The sequence below is a fragment of the Pempheris klunzingeri genome, chromosome 4 (genome assembly GCF_042242105.1).
Source record: "Pempheris klunzingeri isolate RE-2024b chromosome 4, fPemKlu1.hap1, whole genome shotgun sequence".
Taxonomy (NCBI): domain Eukaryota; kingdom Metazoa; phylum Chordata; class Actinopteri; order Acropomatiformes; family Pempheridae; genus Pempheris; species Pempheris klunzingeri.
This window is the reverse complement of record NC_092015.1, coordinates 16,208,438-16,223,275: the sequence shown is the minus strand read 5'-3', so window position 1 is coordinate 16,223,275 and position 14,838 is coordinate 16,208,438. Positions and strand designations below refer to the sequence as shown.

General features: G+C 38.9%; 2 protein-coding genes across 2 annotated transcripts in view; one reads left to right on the top strand and one right to left on the bottom strand.

Annotated features, from left to right (window-relative positions):
- Positions 1 to 327: 327 nt before the first annotated feature.
- LOC139200541 (T-lymphocyte activation antigen CD80-like) lies at positions 328 to 3,798 on the bottom strand. The gene is made up of 5 exons (XM_070829861.1): positions 3,661 to 3,798; positions 2,467 to 2,742; positions 867 to 993; positions 686 to 727; positions 328 to 575 (listed from the first exon to the last, which is right to left on the bottom strand). Exons 1-5 carry the CDS (start codon positions 3,761 to 3,763, stop codon positions 530 to 532), a joined length of 594 nt encoding a protein of 197 aa, XP_070685962.1. The 5' UTR covers positions 3,764 to 3,798; the 3' UTR covers positions 328 to 529.
- Positions 3,799 to 13,194: 9,396 nt separating this feature from the next.
- Positions 13,195 to 14,838, top strand: part of dync2h1 (dynein cytoplasmic 2 heavy chain 1) — a 134,503-nt gene continuing 132,859 nt past the window's right edge. The window contains exons 1-3 of the mRNA XM_070828709.1: positions 13,195 to 13,285; positions 14,020 to 14,237; positions 14,489 to 14,662. Coding sequence (XP_070684810.1) covers positions 14,055 to 14,237; positions 14,489 to 14,662 — 357 coding nt within the window. The 5' untranslated portion in view covers positions 13,195 to 13,285; positions 14,020 to 14,054. The remainder of the gene's footprint in view (positions 13,286 to 14,019; positions 14,238 to 14,488; positions 14,663 to 14,838) is intronic.

The window sequence follows — 14,838 nt, the reverse complement described above, 5'->3', positions numbered from 1 at the left end:
AAAAAATGAGTAAACCCAGTCTAAAAGTGACAAGTGTAACAGAAAATGGTAAAAAATTCCTCTTCTGTCCCCAGAGGTCAGTGTAACGATGAAATATACTTTCCATCGAACTTTAAATACAGCCTGCTGTGCTTCTGACTTCAGTGCTCAGAGTGCTGGGTAATACTTCCTTCTGATTTCCAGTATGCAACGACAACGTCACCACAAACCAATGGAAAGGTCCTTTTTTTTTGTTTTTTAGAAGTACATAATTATCAGTGTAAAGACACATTGTACTTCACCAGTACAAAGATACTTATATACTAATACTACTAATGAATACTTCCTCAAACACAGTGAAATGTTGACAGCATACCTCATCAGTCACTGACTCTCGGGGTCACTGACCATTCCTGGCTAATGTGTAGACAGTCAGTCGTACAACTAATGTACACTTCAGTGACTTACAGTCTTAGCTCTAGATTCTAGAACAACTACTGGAGTTTTGATACAAATAAAAATCGGATAATCTTCTTCACCAAGTCAGCACTCAAGACTCCTCCCCTCCATTTCCTTGAGTGAGGACTTTTAATTTCCTTGAGAAAATGAAAAATAGAAATGAGAGAAGGGGAAATGGAGAGATAAGGTCAGTGATTACATTGTAATGCATTGTATTACAAGTAATGTCTAGTAAACATCGACTTACTGCTCGTGTTCATTTTCTGTGCTCCGCGCTCTTGCCCCATGTCTGGAAACCCACATAGACACCGTCGTTAGCTTTTGCTCATGGCTGCAAAGTCATTCACACTGGCATCTTTGTATTCTCTAACAGATATGCTTATGTATGTAGAACAGCTACACTGTGACTATGTAATGCCTTTTGTTACCTCAGTCCTTTCTTGCATTTCCAGCGCAGTAGCAGTACCATTCCCCCGAAAACACAGACAGCCATCACTGAACAGATAGCTGCTATCATTGTTTTGGGTAGGCCAGGTGGATCCTCCCACGGTGTACCTTCAAATGAGAAGAAATGTTTATCAGAGTCTAAACTGGGACGGTTAAGTTTAAAGCATATGGTTGGCAACATTCAACATTATTCTTATCATCAACATTAAAAAAACAAGAGTGACAATGTGTTAGTCTTTCTATCAGTGTATAAAATGCATGCACATCTTTTTTCTGTCCAAAACAGAAAAGGTCAAAAAACTAAACATCTCAAACACAGTTTTTCCCTAATACGTAAACTAATTCGTATTTCATGCCCAGGTTGGCTGTTCATCAGTCTGTCTCAGCCCCAAAGATATTTGTGTGTGCTGAGGATGTAAATCAAGATGCCACAAATGGACAGTTTCATATTTTTAAAATGGTGAATCATTTCCTAAAAATAGCTGGGAGCTGTAGTTTTTGGCAAATATTATAGTAAAGTGTGCTTTTGTTGGGGACTATTTTAGCTGTGGATTAAGTATTTTCCAGCAGTAGTAGTGTGTGAGACTGTCTCGATATAAACTACAGTGTCTATGCCCATGGTAGCAACAGTTTGGCTCGCTGAAGTTTTTCAACAATAATGGAGCGCTTCTGTACATCAGACTTTGGCTAAACAGAAAACTGACTTCTTGTTTGAAGGATCAGTTCATATAGGCAGTACTACAAAATATATATTACCAGACATTACAAAAAAACCCCAAAACAAACAAAGTAGCGGGTTTGTGTCAATGCAGTCATGTCTAGTGGCTAAGAAATTGAAAGCTATTTACTATAGCTTGCAAGTTAAGGACATCAAGTTTCGTTTGCAGTTGTGCTGAAGAGCAGTATTGATAGTTTAAGGCATTGCTTGTGTTTTATCTGCAGTGTGCAGGCGAACGGTGAGCTGGTTAGAGTTAGTGAGCGGTTGTGCAACAGTGCAACAGGTGTGCTGAGCAGCACAGAACAGATTGAACAGTGAATGAAGCTGTGCACATATATTATGAGCCACATTTTGTGACGAAGATAAATGATGCAGTCCTTTGAGTTTCTGAGTTTTGGGTGCATTTTAAGAACTGGTCGAAACTGAAAAGCCTCAACTGGACAGACCAGTGGGAAATTTTGAAAACTAATTTCCGTCATCCTGAGTTGTACTTTGTGTTTAGTACAAATTATCTTATTGTTAGCATATTAACATGTTAAACTAAAGATGGTGAACATGGTAAACATTAGAGCACAGCTGTGTCTAATTACATCCTCACAGAGTAACTGTGTTGTTTTTGGCTTTTAAGTCTGTTCACAGAAATACAAACTCTAAACTCTTCTGTAAGTCTTCTCAAATGTTGACGGGATGTAAGAGGTTGCAAAAGAAATTCCCTCACATTCCTTAAACCGTCACCTTCATAGGGGATCTATGTCAAGGGGTTTCAATTGCTCTTTACACTTCCCAAAACTTGCCCAGGGGATGAAATGTTAAAACAGAAATTGGTGCGGAAGTGTTGAGGACTGGTGTTTTTCAATACTCACAGACTTTGAACATGTTTGAGGTAACATCGGCCACAGAGCAGCTCAGGAGTTTGATCTCTCCTTTGGAACAGTTGAAGATCGCAGTGCTGGAGCTATTGAACGTCATGGTGTCTTGGTCGCTCTTCTCACTGCTGTTCACAGTGTTCCACATCTGACCACTAGGTACATTCCACACCATCTTAGCTTCCGGGTAGCCGCCATGTGAGGCACACGTCACCAGGCAACTAGAGCCATCCTTGTGACGGTACACTGTAACGGCAGGTTGGCTGTAGTTTGCTTGGAGAGGGAGACAAGAAAAAGAAAAAAAGCACTGTTAGGTTGTATCTCCTGGACGAGCTCTGGTGTCATTTTTACAATTATTATTGAAAATGTAAATTTGAGTGAGATTTCCTTTACCACAAACAGCGCACATCAACTCTAAAAAGCACAATTTACAGTAAAAGTATAATTGACAGTAAAATCCAAGTTTAATACCTTCATTGCGAAGGATTTCCTGCTGACTCAGCTAGCTAATACACTGCAAATATTTTCTGTTTTCAAAACTGTTCAAATCCATGGCATTGACTTTGTCCTACATCATCCCAGTTGTTAGCATAGCATGTGGAAACCCAACTTTATTTCTAGGTTTCTAGGATTTTCACATGTATGTGTGAACATCCCACTGCCTAAATCAGTTTCATTAAAACTGAAGCTATTCCTCACCTACAGTGTGAGAAGCAATGAGACTAGTGCCTAATTCAGAGTACTGTATATACTATAATATTATAGTATATAGTATTATAGTCAATATTTTTCCACTATAGTGTTGTAAAGTCTAAGAAACCAAAACTCTTAACAATTAGAGCTGCAGCTAAGGATCATTTCCAATATCAATTAATCAGTTATTCATTTGGCCTATAAATTGTTTCGGTAGCTCATGTTTCCCAGAGCTTAAGGTGACGTCTCCAAATTTCTTGTTTTGTTCGGTCCAAACAGTCCAAAACCAAAAGATATTCAATGTACAGTGATGTAAAACAGAGAAAAGCAACAAATCACCTCATTTATGGAGCTGGAACCAGAAATGATCAAATGATTCAATTTTCAAAGTAGCTACCGATTAATTTTTTTGTTTATCGACTAATTGATTAATCATCTATATGTTTCAGCTCAACTAATAACCTCAAACTTAAACAATCAAGTTAAATCCAATCTTACCTGTGACACTGAGATGTATGACAGTATCAGAAACACTAATACTGTTACTGTGCCGGATGTGGCAGTGATAGTCACCACTATGTGAGATGTTCAGTTGGTACATGTGCACAGTTGTCTCCTCGCGATCCACTCTGGTGTTCTTCCATGTGTTATTGATAGTTTTTAATGCATAGTAGCCATTCACAAATGTCTTTCCTTTCTGCAAGTAGAAAAATTCAATTGTCCCTTGTCCCTCGAAGGGGCACTTAAAGGTCACATTTCCGCCGACCTCCCCTCTGATCTCTACAGGCTCAGCAATCTCAGCAGCACTTTCTGGAAACAAAAGTAAGTAAAGGTTTAGAGCATGCTGGGAAACCCTTCGTTAGGAATATTTAAATTGTCTTCAAGGAGAAATTAGTGCAAGACCTGGTGCACAATCAGAAAGAAGTTTTGAATTTCATGTCATGTATTGTCTTTAATTGCAGGCAAATTATGTTTCACAGCAATCAATATCAACAGCTGTGGAAATATTCTGAATGTTGTTAACAAGTACATTATAGACTATAGATGATAAACCACAAGTTGTTTAAATAGAAGTGTGGGCTTGGAAGTCTAATGATCTCTGTAGTTGGATTTGAAAGACAGAAATAAGAAGGGGACAAAAGTTAAGCCTAAACGTGATTTTTTTTTTATCTTGTAATTTGTAAAACATGAGCAAATCTTTAAGATTTTACTTACAAATCAATTGTGGGTGAGTGGGTGTGAAGGTCAGGATTTTTTTTTTGGGGAACTGCTTTATGACGTGTGCGAGTCTTATTTCAGTTCCTCTGTTTCTGTCTGCGTGGCGAGGAGTGTCCCCTCATGTTTTACATTATCTAAAGGTCACAATATCGAAAATGACGTTGCAGTGAGCTTAAGGTTTTGCTTTTCATCGTCACCTTGGATGAATTAATGCTTTAGCTCTGTTGTGATTGTCACCTACTCTCAAGAAGGAGTTTGTGCCGTTGGCTTGCCAGATATTCAGCTTTCTTCACCAACTTTGTCTGTGAGGTGTGGTGGGCATATATATATATATATATATATATATATATATATATATATATATATATATATATATATATATATATATATATATATATATATATATATATATATATATATATATATATATATATATGGTTGTTTTATTGCAGCTATTTTGCTGAGGACAGAGAAAGGGTCTTTTATATGAAAAAATAAGATTGATACCACTCTCATGTCTATACGGTAAATATAAGACTACAGTCAGAACAGCCAGTTAGTTTAGCTCATTGCAAACAGAGGAAAACAGCTAGCCTGTGTGCAATTTCCAGTCATTATGCTGAGCTTAGGTAGCTGGCTGCTGGCTGTAGCCTGATAGTTATTATTACAGACAAGAGAGTGCCATCAATCGTATTATATAGCTTTTGGCAAGAAAGCAAATAAGTGTATTTCCCAAAATGGTGAAGTATTTCTTTAAAACCAAAGCAATGAGGTAAAAGAGAATAGAATGTTTTGCAGAGTTGGGTGATAATTATTTACATGTTCATCCCTGCCAGGTATTAGATTTATGTGGAGCTTCAATACTGCTGGTTGCTATTATAATAAATTTGGTGTTGCTTTATTCATGTGCAGCCAAGCGTACTGCTGTGATACAACTAGGCCTCACGCATATGAATCTGTTTACTTTAAGTTTATTTTAAGAACTGGTTTCACTATAAAACTGGAATGAAGGCGTGTTGTTGATGCAACGATATGATGGAGCTGCTCACCTGTGACAGACCATGTCATGGTCAAAACCAGGGCCAGCAGCCAGAGGGAAAGCCTTGAGTTTCTTGGAAGAGGAGAAAAAACAATGACTAATTGGTAACACTATGTATGACAGCAACACATCACAATAAATATAAAAAAAAAAACTACAGGACAAAAGATGCTTTAAAATTTCCCTGGCCCTGTGCCCAGAGAAACTGTAAATGACTTGTTCAGTTCACTGCCTCTGGAGTATTTTTCCATTCTCTGTAAAGCTGAAATGACCGCAGAGACAGTCGCGTCACGCCACTAAATTCCTTTCAGGAGGATCCACAAGCTCCTTTATCTCAATATTTCCTCCTTTTGGTGACTCTAATTAAGAGTCAAACAGCTAACAACTCCATCAGCTAGGTGAGTTGTGGATAGAAATACTTTTAATAGGAAATAAATTCAACTTTTAGACTCAGTATACCTCAGTATCAGTAAACTCTGTATCACTTGGAGCTACAGTTGATGACCTTTGACCTATTACCAACTACTACTTACTTCAGTAGTAAATTTTAGGACTTTATCACAGTAGCAATATTCTCTGCAGAAACTAGTTACATGAGCAGTGATGACAGCTGTATGCTTCAGTTAGTTCTCAGATCAGATCAGGAGATTGTTGGTTAGACATTTGATTTTATTTCTTGATAATCTTGAGAAAGTATTGATATGTCTTGACAGTGACACCATGCCTGCCTCACTAGTTTAGCACTAGTTCAATTCTATTTAAAGCATCTTAGATCACGAGTGCTGATGAGGGTTGGATCTGAGACCATGTTTCATCATTGTCTTACGCATTAAACAGGAAACAATTATGAAATAGTTTGCAAGTGAGTCACAGCACTGAGCTGTCCACTGCTGATGTTTCAGGATCACAGTGACGAGGTAGAAAATGACAGGGGTACTTACCGAATGTACTGTGGGTTGCAGCGTGATGCCTGTTCAAAAGACAAACGAGTTATTAGCTGTGTTGATGTTGATTATCATTTAATTTGATTTCATTCTATTCAGTGCACAGTGTGAATCTGGCAGGTATGCAGTGGAGTGGCAAGTTCACGGTGGAGCAATTATGCAGCGATAAAAAAATGGCTGATGACGCAAAGATTTTTCACCATTTGTCTTGGTTTATAACATCTCTTAAATCTTGACTATTAAAGCCCAGAACTGGTTCCTGTGGTCTGTAGTTGTTGCAATACAAAACACAACCGCCTCCACCTCCTCCTCTCAAACCACCAGTGATTTGTTTAGCTTTAAAGACTTTGAAAATGATTATTGAAAATTGTCTTGTTTGCAGTAAACACTGTTTTACAGGTAAGGAAGTAATCTCATCTGAAATGCCTGACGAACCCATCACAGTGTTGAGGGGAAAAAAAGTTGTTTTGGCTCTGAGAGAGCAAATTCAACTCAGAGCAAGCTACAGGAAAGTCCCAGTGAACAGTGGCGGGGGAAAGCTTGTCAGTGTGCAAAAGGGTGTATTCTGTAACTGCTGGTGGAATCTACCGTATCACTTCAGGCAGAGCCCTCTACTTTTCTATTTGAATGAGGAATTATTGTAACCAAACGCTGAAAGTATCAGTCACTAGTATATATATACAGTTTCGTTTAGTTCATATTTCTGTGTATTGGTGTGTAAAAATTCAGTTTACCAAAAGGAAATTCATTAGATGTTTTCACAAAGCAGTAGGTAGGAAATTCCCAGGTGGAAAACAATATCTGAATTGTTGTAGTTATAGGCTATGGGGTAAAAGGATAAATAATAGGAAAGGTGCAATGAAAGCTGTCTCACAAAATGTATCACACACACCTCGTCTTTACTATCTTACTTTACACAGTGTAGGAAATGCACAGGCCACTGTCACTGTTTTGAGAAAATCCTTTGTATTGAAACTGTGAACCTGAAACTCAAATTCACAGAAATCAGGTACATTGCAACAAAAATGACTACTAAATAGAATTTCCGGGGGAAACACAATAACATACACCATGCTTCATACTGCATGGCCAGCAGAAGTGTGTGTCCTCACCAGAAACCACATCAGAGGGAATTCCCAAGGGCCATATGACTACCTCAAGCACTGTACAACACATGGTGTGTCCAGTTTCGGGAAAAGTGATATCAAATATGGTTTATGAAAGTTATATTAATAACTATGGAGTTCTTGGTTCATTGTGAGGCTAAAATAAACAACAGGCATCACGTCTTATTTCACTGCAATGTGGTCATTTTGATAGAGACTTAGTTTTCCCTAATTTCTTTGACTCCGTTTGTTACACCAGCACCTATAATATAGTAATTATCCTATCTTATATAATAGGTCTGCATTAAGTACAACCTTTGTGCGAGCTTGTGCTAATTTTCTTTGGGACTGTGTTAAGACAACTCCATGGCACTTTTTGAGGCTACAGATTATGGTCTTAATGTATTGTACTGCACTATATTGAATGTTTTTCCTATTTTTTTGTGCGCTTAATCTATGTATTGTGTATATTGCACTGACAGGTCAATTTGGCAGAGGGACATCTTTGGTAGTATGGCATTGAAATGAATTACATATTTTTGTGGTTATGGTAATTAAACACAAAGAAGTAGACTTAAAACAGCAATGTGAAAGCAGAGAGCATTGCATTATGATTGACAATGTGTCGTGAATTCTGTCTATGTGTATCTAAATTAATTTGCTCTCCTCAAAGACAATCAAGTGTTTACTAGTACTATCACAGCTTTAGGAGTAATCAAGTATGGGGATTCCCACATGACAAATGAATGATTCACTGAGCACCTGTTGCCTTGCTGTATTGTTTCGAGGAAATAGTTCGCACTTGTTATTATCCTGTGGCTGTCAGATAAGTTACGACACCACATGCCAGTCCCACACAGTCAATCTAACTCGCCTCGCGTGAGTTTTTATTTTTTTTTAATGTGGGAGAGAGTGAAACGCTTGTGGCAGGAGAGTTTTATTTGTTTCACTTGTCATTGTTCTTTTCCTGTCACTTTCAATCATTTAGAACCCCACAGATGATGAATTACATGGTTGGATCACAACAGTTTCACATATAACCTGCTGAATAATAGCTTTGTAATCTATTAATATTCCTGGAATAGATGCTGCTTATCCTCAAACCTCGTCACTCGGCTACAGTATAGCTTTTACACCAGCAGCATTGATTTACTCTGTTAACACACTCATGATGCCCTCATTGACTTATTTTGCTTTCCTTCATACAGCTGAGTAAATGTCCAGGTTCAGGAGCGCATATCTGCTATTCAACATTCCTACTGTAGATTAAATCAGTCCTGCAGATGCCAGACATATCTTTGATGTGGCGGCAGGTGTCACTTTAGTTGTGGCTAAAACGTATTTATTGTGTTCACTGCTTCTGCTGCATGCTGCGGTCTAAACTACTAACTAAATGTTAGCTTGACGCTTTTGATTTTGAGAAGCTATGACCTCCCCTGACACGAATACGAATACACACATCCCTAAGCACACGCACAACACACAGTCAGAGAGCAGTATTTCCTTCATAAAGAAAACTGCATTAATGCTTGAGAGAAAGGATGTCTGACTGTCTGACACCTTCACAGAAAATAACAGCCGAAACAACAGGAAAATGAATTGTTTTCAAACAGATAAAAAGGAGGAAGGAAAAAAACAAGCTCTTACCATCATGCTGTCTCGCCTTCTCTTCGTGTTTGAGAGACTGAGAGTCACTAACTTCCCCTTCATGAAAGCTCACTGGAAGCAATGGGTGGGGCTGGGTTGAAAAGGGCTTCTACAGAATCATGTGGGTTGTGTGTGTCTATGTGTGCATGAATGTGTGTTCACGACAGTTATGTTGTAGTCACAGAAGCTAGACAAGTTCCTTGTTTGCTTACAAACTCCGTGTCATCTGATAATGTGACATCAATTCTTTGGGAGAGATCACTGTCATTAATTACCATGGCAAGCCAGCACATAACTATTACATTAATCTTTTGGCATGTGTCATTATTGATATAACCTTCTGAAACCACAAGAAAAGTTGAGTGAGGGCTGAGATTTAGTTTAATGACCTCAATCAGGCATTACTACACAATCTTTCTATAAGCATGACTCATTTTGCTGTAAAATAAGCTACAAGCAAGGAAACATGCTGTGCCACTCCCTTAGCTTCGCAAAAAAAAAAGCCCCGAGGCATACCAAGCAGTTTAAAGAGGGCAAATATTTTACTTTACCTGTAACTTTGAACTTCTTGAAATTAGAAATGCTCGTATGGGAGAAGTGGAACTTCTGAGTTTCAGTTTGGATGAGTCTTTTCTGAGGCTTGGTATGTTTAAATAAAATAACATTGTATTGTGAAAGTGTTTTGAGCTGTAAATGTAATCTTGTGGGCCAATAATGGTGCCTTTGAATGGAGGAATACAGCAGTTATTGGTCTAAATGGGGAGGGCTACAAAGTGTGCTTAAATGCCTGTATGCCACACAATATCTCAGACACCCTTTAATCAGATTTCACAAAGTGTCATCAAATGTCTTCAAATCAGCTATGAAGAAATGGGGCCTGTTAGACAGCGCAGTGTGCAAGTGCGGGGAGCCCGAGCAGACTGCTGACCACATCATCACCACCTGTCCCCTGTATAGACCACCATCGGAGGAGGGCCTCTTCCAAGTGGGACCTGAGACGAGGGCGTGGCTGCAGGACACAGAGCTGGAATTATGATGACGACACACGAAAGAAGAAGAAGACAAAGTGTCATCACTCCATTATGGCACTAAAGTGGACACTGCTGACTTGTTCCAGTTCCCCGAAAAGTTTTTGGGAAATGCATCTTGATGTGTCTTCCTAAATGATGGTTTATCCATGAAGAGGAGTGATGTGTGAGTTTGTGTGTGTTTGAGTGTCCAATGAATTCCCTGTGGCTTTGGGGTCGAAGTGGCCTCTGTTTGACATTTCGTTCTTCCGATACAGGTGGTACATCCTTTTAACAAAAATTTACAGTATACTCCCACAGCTGGTTGGCTCATAACACCTCCGCCACTAATCACAGTGGTTTCACATTCAAACTTTATTCTTTGTTCGTTTCCTATATTTGGTAGAACATCCTCTCACTTCTGTTTTTCAATCACTTGTTATAGCTGTCTCTAATGACAAATACAAGGATTTTACTGTAATGATCCATTTTAATTACCCACTTAATTCATGTTAATCTCAATCAAAAAATGTATAGTTATGTTAGGTAAGGTTCTCAGCTAAATAAATTAACCTGGATGTAGGAACGGGACAGGATCTCTAATTACTAAGTAAAAGTATTAATGGTATTAACTTTGACTTTAATCAAAGGCATGTTTGTATCACCCAGTGTTAGTTCAGTAAGATTCTCTCTGAACTCTTTGAACTCTTTTCATAGTTCCTTGTATGTTCACCTTTGTAGCTTTTATTGATCTCATGACACTTTCCATTGTTGCCAAGCACAAGGAAAACAAAACTGTATGTTTCATGATTTCATATCCAAGGCCCCAGTTTGGAAGGAGTCCATCGTACCTGGGTGTAAAGTGGGGGAATGCCCTATGACTTGAATGAGTCAACAGCCTCTCACACGGACAAGCTGTTATTTATGTTCCCACAAACAAGTTTCTATTGTGCCTGATGAGCATGCCTTTGGGCTGTGCCAAAAAGCCTTAAGTGTGAGAAGATAAGAGGAGCTTGAAATGAAACGTCTTTGGTGGGGGTAGAGGTGGTGGGCTAATTTCCTGGAAACTGTGCCATTCCTGAGTTTAATCACTGTCAACAGACTTTAGGGAGAATACAATAAACAAGGAATCCTGGGGATTTTCCGTGTATATCCGCGATAAATTTGAGAAAACCATGGAGAAAGTAGATTCTCCTACTCACTTGGCATTGACTCACCCCTTTCATTTTGATTTAGCCTGTTACAACACGGTTTAGTATATGACTGTATATCTGGTGTCCTTTTGAGTCACTGGACTCCAAATGCCATCAGTAATGGAATCTTTACACAACAATGAAAATGAACTCAACAGCATTCATATTTACTATAATCAGCTTTTTACCATCTCAAAAGCATAGTCAAACCTAGACATTAGATAAAGTAATTTATGCTCTTATTTCCAGCAGGGTTTACTACTACAATGGTTTTTTTTCACTGACCTACCTAAAAAAGATCATTACCTATTGTCAGAACTTAACATGCTGGAACAGTTTACAGCTGCTGTGCTGCTCAGATTTGGAAGCAATTCCTGATTGTATCAAATGTGCTCCAATTGTCATCACCTTCAAACTTAGAGTTACAATTGTAATCTGATCGATAGCACTTGACTTTTTATGGGCCTTAAACTGATCTAATGCACTCCCTTTTAATCTTTTGTTTTTATGCGTACTTTTAGTTGTTTTGTTCTTTTTTAATTTTCACTCTTCTAGTTGTTGTTTTTAGTAGTATGTTCTTTTATCAGCTGATAAAAGCACTGTGATTTACCAACATGCATGAATAATGCCATATGAACAGACTTGCTTTGCCTTGCAGCCTTTTCTGGTGATGAACAAGGATGTGTGGGCTAAGTGGACAGGACAGTAGGCAGTGTGTGACAGGAAAGGGAGATTCTTTGAACCGTAACCACACCCCCCCAAAAGGTTGATAAGCAAATCAGTTCTCATCATTCAGGGGAATTTTTAAACTCATGAATAATCTCATTTTTACCACAACTAGGTTTCTTCAATAGTATAACTTCCCGTTAGAAATGTGCTCTCTAAACTGAAGCAAACATATGATATTTCTGTAAAAAATAGTTTGCAAGAAAATATGAAGCAATGCATGGCAGTCTGCAGCTGGGGAAAGGTGTTCACAGTTAAGGGCCTTGTGGAGCATAATGCTGCTGAAATAAATTGTGGACTGCACACAAAAGTGTTTTAAGCGTTCTGTAAATGTGCAGCTGGGTGTGAGGACACCATGTGACAACAGAAATTCCTTTATACCTACATTTGGTCAGTGACAGAAATGAAACTCTAGTTATACGTCATGGGAATCCCTAAGTGGTGTTACTGAATTAGTGCATACTTAAGACTGATTTCAAGATGACACATGCTATGTTTGCTTTAATTAATCTTTGATTAATAGGTTTTTCTTATCTGACCCTAGTTTGAGAATAGTCATGAAGACCTAACTCCAACAGTTTAACCAAGGGATTACTGCCAAAGGACTGTATGGATGCAGCTAAATACTATATGCTATTGGCCACTAGGACATCAGAAGCCCCTGTGTAGCTGACAGTGTAGTCCTGTCTTGAAGCCTATCTCAAATTCTAGTTTAAAGACCATTATTTCAGCTTTTTTTTCTTACGTGGTGTATATTCCTATAGTGAATTGAGTTGCATGAATGTACTATTCACAAACATTCATAATTAGCCTGCAAGTATTTAAAATTAAAGAGACAATTTAAACCTGATAGACACCTCTCTCTATGAGCCACTAGAATATAGAATATAGCCTTTCTCAATGGCTTAGTTTGATGATGCTGGCCGCGTATGTCACATACAGTAGTAACACACACCCACAGTCTGTTTACATGCAGGAGCAGAGGCTGACATGACGTAACAGACCGTACGTAACGCCTGGCTCTGCTGCTACGCCGGGTCGTTCTACGTAAATAGCGTAATTTATAATGCGTAGTATTTTAGCTCCGTCGTGCTGTGTGGCAAAGGAGACCGTAGTTGCTAAAGGTAACCACGCAGGCATAATCCCGGAGAACACACACTGACGGCAGCAACAGATTGCTACAGTTTCCCTCCATGAATGAAGTTACCAAAAGCTCCGAGAGTTGAACAGTTGGTGGCAAACGGTACGGAACCACGGTTTCTATTAGTTTGCTAGCGATCTGAAGTTTAGCTAGCTTAGCTAAAATGTTTAACTTTAATTCGCAGAAGCGGCGAGCTAACGTTAGCTACCTAGCTAACGCTGTTTGGCCACTACGGCCAGTGCTTAACGTTAGCTCTAATGCTGCAACACCACTTTGCAAGTGTTATTTTAGTCTTTCCCTTTGCGAATGGAAGAAGCTTCTTAAACAAGGAAGACTGGCTGATCGCATGCTGGTTTTGTCAATTGTTGTCAGCGGTAGCACATTTGATATAGTTGCTAACAGTTTAGCAAAAATATGAGCACCGATAACACTGATCTAATGCATCACTTCAGGGGCGCCAAATGTTACCCATCAACGTTTAGGGCCAAGTTATAACTGGATAGAGAGTGAAAATTGAATGTTTATGTGGTGTTGACGGAGGCTAATCTGATATACGAGGGGGTCTGTTTCCTCGTTTCTGCGTGGGTAGGATACACATTTGTACAACATTAGATAACTGACGCTAGGTTTAACTTAAGTCAGAGCCTGATATCGCCCCTTTTTGTGCCTGATAACCCATGAGAGGCACAAACTGGGACTGGTCCTGATGCAACTAGGCTTGTACTAAGATGCTAACACTTATTGCAATCAGGAAGGTTTGAACAAAAATCTGTACAAGTAACCTTGTTTGTGTCTTGTATGGTCCTCCACGATGCTGTTTTTTTTGTATACTTCAGCTCTCTCAGCATCAGTGCATTGTTGCAGCTGAAAAATGCCCCACGGTTCAGATGACGCTCGCAAGAAGTTTATCCTGACCACAACTGGAAACTTTTACGAGATAAAGCCCTCCTCGTCCCTGGCTGACAGCCCCGAGCTCAATAACTTCTTGGACGATGGAAATGAATTTGTCCTGTCCGTCAGCAGACATGGCAATGACCTGCACTTGTCAAATAAGGTAACACTAATCTTTAAAGCATTGTTAAAATGTAGCATTGCAGAGCCACATATGTATGTGGAAGGATTTGCTTTAGGGCTCTTCAGGCAAAAATCCTAACCTTAAACTAATATTTGTTAATTGCTCAAATAGAATACTTTTTCCAAGCTACTCCAAAATTTCAAATGAACAAAAGTAACCATCACAGGCAGACTTTACAATGAAACTGTGCCCTTTTTCTTCATTTTAAACATTTCATTTTCCTTTGTCAGATTGAAGCATCGGGGGACAGCAGAGATAAGGTGCTGGTGTTCTTCAAACTGCATCCCACAGTGATCACAGAAGAAAACCTTCACCGGAGCCTCCTTGTGTCATCCATGTTGGAGTCTCCCATCAACACTCTCTACCAGGCTGTAAGACAAGTCTTTGCACCTGTGCTGCTGAAGGTGAGCGTGTCCCTCTGTACTAATGAAGTGTATTGGTTTTTTAAAGAAGTAAGGTAGTAACATCAGACACAGTGGAGTATTCTGCTAGGCCACACAGTCAATAAAAAAATAAAAGCAAATATGTGTAGCACTTATTTTAGAACATATTTTGAATTAGTCAAAACATTTCCTGTATC

Bases quoted from the DNA above. Each gene is read 5' to 3' on its own strand.
- LOC139200541 (XM_070829861.1), bottom strand. From the start codon at position 3,763: ATGTACCAACTGAACATCTCACATAGTGGTGACTATCACTGCCACATC. The intron at 728-866 runs GTAACAAAAGGC...GTGGGTTTCCAG, and splicing joins AAATGCAAGAAAGGACTGAG to ACATGGGGCAAGAGCGCGGA. The intron at 576-685 runs GTAAGTCGATGT...CATTTTCTCAAG, and splicing joins ACAGAAAATGAACACGAGCA to GAAATTAAAAGTCCTCACTC.